General features: G+C 51.7%; 1 protein-coding gene across 1 annotated transcript; it reads right to left on the bottom strand.

Moving 5' to 3' along the window:
• Positions 1-507: 507 nt before the first annotated feature.
• FAM25A (family with sequence similarity 25 member A) lies at positions 508-3,134 on the bottom strand. Its single transcript, XM_019716119.2, has 3 exons — positions 2,968-3,134; positions 1,627-1,689; positions 508-696 (listed from the first exon to the last, which is right to left on the bottom strand). Exons 1-3 carry the CDS (start codon positions 3,038-3,040, stop codon positions 563-565), a joined length of 270 nt encoding a protein of 89 aa, XP_019571678.1. The 5' UTR covers positions 3,041-3,134; the 3' UTR covers positions 508-562.
• Between the last annotated feature and the right edge of the window lie 1,883 nt (positions 3,135-5,017).

The raw sequence follows: 5,017 nt of genomic DNA, 5'->3' as shown, positions 1-5,017 counted from the left end.
AACACAAGTGTCGGAGGGGAGATCTGACAGCAGCTTCAACAGCTAAGAAGCAGTGGACTTGGTTCTTCCTTGACCTAATTTTGTGACTATCCAGCAGAAATGCTTCTCTGAAGCCCCTTTCAGAATATGGAGCATCTCAAGCTGACTGAGCTTGTCCAGCTAACCTCAGTCAGGTTGATCCATTATCTTCCCTAACTCTTGTACGAACATTTCAAGGAAAACCCAAGGAACATGTGGGCTGAATTATGGTCCTCCCTTGGGGTGTCCTTGAAGCATTGAGGTATCTGAAACCTATATATAGTTTCTGGGAAAATAATCTTTTAAGAAATGTAGCACTGACCCTAACAATTCTTCAAGCGGTCCTTGGTGATGTGAGAAATCTTCATGTAAGAGCAGCACATCTGATTAATTGGGACCTATCTGATCCCCAGTGGGTGTCAATGTGTGACAGCAGGTGACATAAACAGCGCTTCCATCCAACCAGGAATAAATCCAGGGGCGAGTGTACACATTTCACAGATTTTATTGAGATTCAAGAAGAGTCTGCCAGTGGCGGGCGTGCTCACTGTCCCAGTTTACCCAGGCCTTCCGCTGCATGGGTGACGGCATTTGTGACAGTGTGGGTCACTGTCTCGGTGACTTCCTTTACCACTTTGTCCCCTGTCTCCTGAGCCTTCTTGAAGGCTTCGGCAATGGCTGTCAGGAAGAAAAGAGGAATGTCTGGTGAGCAAAGTAAATGTTTCCAGCCACTTGCTAGGCCAATGTCACCTGGAGTGGCCTGTGGGACGTGGCAGTCTTCCTGGCTTGTGCCCGGGACGATCCCCCATGGGATGCAGGGCAGCAAAGCTCCTGGAGGAATGTGTTCCAATTTTGTTTTATTTCTCCCAGTGACTTGCTTTCCTTCAGCCATGACTATCTGCTCTTGGGTGTACTGCCTACTCAGGCTTCATTTCCTGTGAACTGCCTGATATTGGGGTTATCATTTCTACTATAAATACTATGTGGTTTTTCATTTAGCTTAGCTTATTGTTTTTTGTTATGAAAAATTTCAACTTTCATATTGTCAAATTTGCCTAATATTTCCTTAATAGCTGTTGGGTTTTCTATCATAGTTAAAAGATCCTCCCCTCTCTGAGATTTTGCCAAAATCTCTGCTCTTTTCTAATGGTTTAATATTTTCATGTATTTATATTTAAGTCCTGGATCCATCTGGAATCTGTTTTGTTGAAAGGAATGAGGTATACGTACGCTTTTTACCTAGTTAGGCTCACAGCACACATATACATATAAACATGATGTAAATATGTATTTATAAATATGTATAAAAAATGTTTTTTCCCAGTGTGCTACCACATAGTCTTTTGTAACATCCTAGTTTTTGTTTCTTTTTCCCTTTTTTTTTTTGTCTTTGGTTTTTCATTTGTGACTGTGTCATAACATTCCACAGAGAGTGCTATCTAGTTGGATCTTGCTTCAGCAAAGTTTGGTCTGTGGCCTCAATGTAGATAATTGCATACCAACTGAAAGGGCACAACATCCCTCAGGGTTTGACCTTAGTCAAAGAACAGGTTCCCAGCACCTTCCCTCTTCCCTCCTTCCTTCCTTCCCTCCCTTGCCCCACCATACCTTTCTCTCCAGCCTCCTTGGCATGCTCCACCACCTCCTTTACCACTCCCTCCACGACATGAACTGAAAAGATGAGACAAACCCAAAGTGAGAGCACAGTGCGAGCCAGCTGTTCCCCACGTTGGGGCCCACACAGTGCTGGATATTCCGAATGGGACTCTGGGATGCCGCTCCAGCCAGGACAAACTGGCTCACGGGAAGGAATCCCAGCTGGTTTCCTTCAGAGATTCAAGTGGGTCCTGGCTGCTGGGGAAAAGCTGAGTGAGCCAAGCAAAGGCACAGGGCCCTCCATGCCCCTCAGCCTGGCAAGGTCTGGAATGCCAATGAACAGTCCCTCCTGCCAGCTGGGAGCCTGGCAGCAAGGCTAAGCTTGTTTCCCAGGTCACCACACCTCTCAGGTGAGCTGCTGTCCTGCCTTAAGCAAGACAGAGGCTGCAACCGGAAGCCGAACCCTGAAGCCTCCTCCAGCAAAACCAGTTCCCCAAAGCCATTCTTCCAACAGAAGAGGGCTTTCTGCCCACCTAGGAGCTATTTAACATTTGGGTGGTAGTGTGCTAGAAATGGAAGATTCTGGAGTCAGAAGAACTGGTTCTAACTCCCCCTTCACTGCTTGGTTCCTTCATCTGTAGAATGGGAATAATACAGAATTCGGAGGGCTGTGAAGGAGGAAAGAGGGTAGTCAACACAGCCAAGAGTTAACCAATGGAACACAGACGAGTTAGCCATTTAGAAAGAGAGCAGCAGACTTAACGTCAGACAGGTGGGACCTGGATCAGCCTCCCCACATACAGTAGCTGATCTCTGCACACAAAACAAGGACTTCTGGGGACTTTGAAGACATTGCAAATGTCCTTTGTATAAACCCCGAACCCTGGGAGCTGACTTTGAACAGAATCAGACTTGGTGGTTTTTTAATAAAGAATCATGAAAGCTTCAAAGTTATGGTAAAAATAAAAAATCTGCCTTCCTTTTCCTGTATAGGATATTCAGAACAGGCACCCAGGTTTCCAGAGGGAAGGATTCAAGCTACCAGCTGCTCACCCAGCATCCCGGCTCCCCTCAGGCTCCCTGGGGCCTCTGAGCTGGCCTCCCTCCTACCCTCAGCTACATGGAGTGAGGGTTGCCTGAGGCAGTCAGCTCCTCCAGGCTCTGCTCCCAGCTGCCCTCCTCAGCCTCCTTCCCCCACCCCCCCTCAGCTCCGTCCTATCCTTGTAGGGCTGATTGCTCGGCCAAGGCCTGCCTCAAACCTGCGGGGATCAGCTTTGGGCAGGCCCAGTCTAGTCAGTCCCCAACCCCAGCCTGAGGGAATAGCCCAGGTGGAAAGGAGCCGCAGGCCCTTACCAGCTTCCCCAGTAGCCTTCTCGGTGCGGTGGGCCAGGCCCTCAGCAGCAAGCTTCCCCAGTCCTCCTAGCATTGTGCTGCAACAGGTGGCGACCAAGCAGGATGCTGGGGCCTGGACCAGTGTGCTTTTATAGGTGCCCCTGATGCCTGGCTGGGCTTTGGGGCACCAACCCTCACCCCGGCCAAGTAGTAGGTCAGACAGTGAGTCAGCGCAGGTGTGACAGGAGGAAGAGGCTGGGTGTGGCACTGCCCTTCTGGGCAGCCAGCACGTGAGGGAATCTGGCCCTCCCTGCACCTTGGGGAGGCCCTGTGAGGTCAGCAGTGGAGGTGGCCAGGAGGTCAAGAGGTCCTGGAGGAGTAGATGGAGGATTCACCACCACCTGGGGAGGTGCTCTGGCCTTAGCAAGAATTCCCAGAAAGCTGCTGTACTGGCCCCTGACACATCACAGGCTTAGGGAGCCAGGCTGCCTCCCTCGTTACTCAGAATGGAGAGAGATGCCTTAAGCCCCATGCCACATACTACGTTTCTTAGTCACTAGGCCAACCTGAGCCTCAGTTTCCTCATCTATACAATAGGGACAGCCACGCCTTCCTGTCTGTGTCATTGATCGTCGGTGGGATCGTGCACACAAGCTCTCGGTAAACTTCTGTTTCCTCCTCATCATCACTGATGTGACACAGAGGGGCCCCTTGACACTGAGCCCTGACCAACCAGTGGGTAGACCAAAGAGTGGAGGGGATCTGGGGCTGCCTTGGAGCCCGAGGGCTGGGGGATGTGACCCCACTGGGCAGGAGTCATGGAGGGAAGGTCCTCCCAGTCCTTGTTCATGCAGTCAGGCCTGGGGCAGGAGCCCAAGGCCCCCTCCTCCATGCAGGCTCCCTCATCCTTCAGAGCTGCCCAGGAGGGCGTGGCAGGACCTAATTAGTGTTTACCTGACCGCAGGCCTTCACAGCCTGGGTCCTACCGGGAGAGACACTCCCACATTCCTGAGTGATGTGGGGGGTCCCCCAGGCTGTGGCCAGCTCCCTGGGGTAGGCAGTAGGTACTGTGAGTCACAAGGCCACAGCACCACGAGTGGTTGGGTTTTAAACAATTTGAAGAGGTCTCCTTAAGAAAAGGAATACAATAATACTACTCTTGTAAGGTTTCTTTCCCCCCCTTTCTTCCACCTCCCCCAACTCTAGTTCAAGCCGTTGTTTCTCAGTCTCATTGTGTAGGACACAGCTCCCTGGCTCATGCTGGTATTATGAGCCTTGCGCTCCCTGTGCTGAGGCAATTGGTTGTCAGTCATCCGTGGGCTGCTCACAGCAGCCCACGGCAGCTCACAGCAGCCCACGGCAGCTCACAGCAGAACCAGCTCCAGGGAGAGCTGTTGTTCACAATCTTAGCTGTAGAGGGCGCAGCTCACTGGCCCATGTGGGAATTGAACAGGCAACCTAGGCGTTGGGAGCACGGTGCTCCAACCACCTGAGCCACTGGTCTGGCCCTACTCTTGTAAGTTTTACAATTATGTAGGTATGACCCTGTGGACTCAGAGGGGCTGTGAAAGTGAAGGCCCTGGAGCTTGAGCAGGTCCAGATGACTCTGTTCTATTCTTGGTATAGCCAAATACCAGAATATTGGGCTCAGGACATCAGGACAATGTTGCCAAGGGTGGGGGGACTTTCTGGGACATGGCTGGTGGGAATTGGGCTGAGAGACACACAGGGACATTGCCTAGACTCATCAAAGCCCCTTCCCTGTTTCCCTGGAGGTTGTGTGTGTCTCCCACCCCCCACAGGGTCCTCTCTGGGCTTGTTCTCCTCACAAGATGACGTGTCACCCACCAGTTCTGGGATGGTTTCCAGACCCCACAGACCCTTTCCCACCAGCCCCCACCCTGGGATACTCTTTACAGTCCCCCTCGCCTCAGGAGATCACCAGCCCCTCAACAGGCCCCTGTGAGGACTTGGTCACTCAGCAGATCTCTGGCCCCAGTGCCGGCCCACAGTCGGCCTGTAGCTATGCTTTTCCCTTGCTGTCAGGCTTTTGCTGCCATCACTACATCAT

Source organism: Rhinolophus sinicus, linkage group LG07 (genome assembly GCF_036562045.2).
Source record: "Rhinolophus sinicus isolate RSC01 linkage group LG07, ASM3656204v1, whole genome shotgun sequence".
NCBI classification, from domain to species: Eukaryota; Metazoa; Chordata; class Mammalia; order Chiroptera; family Rhinolophidae; genus Rhinolophus; species Rhinolophus sinicus.
The sequence above is the reverse complement of the archived record's forward strand: the minus strand, read 5'-3'. Positions and strand labels throughout refer to the sequence as shown.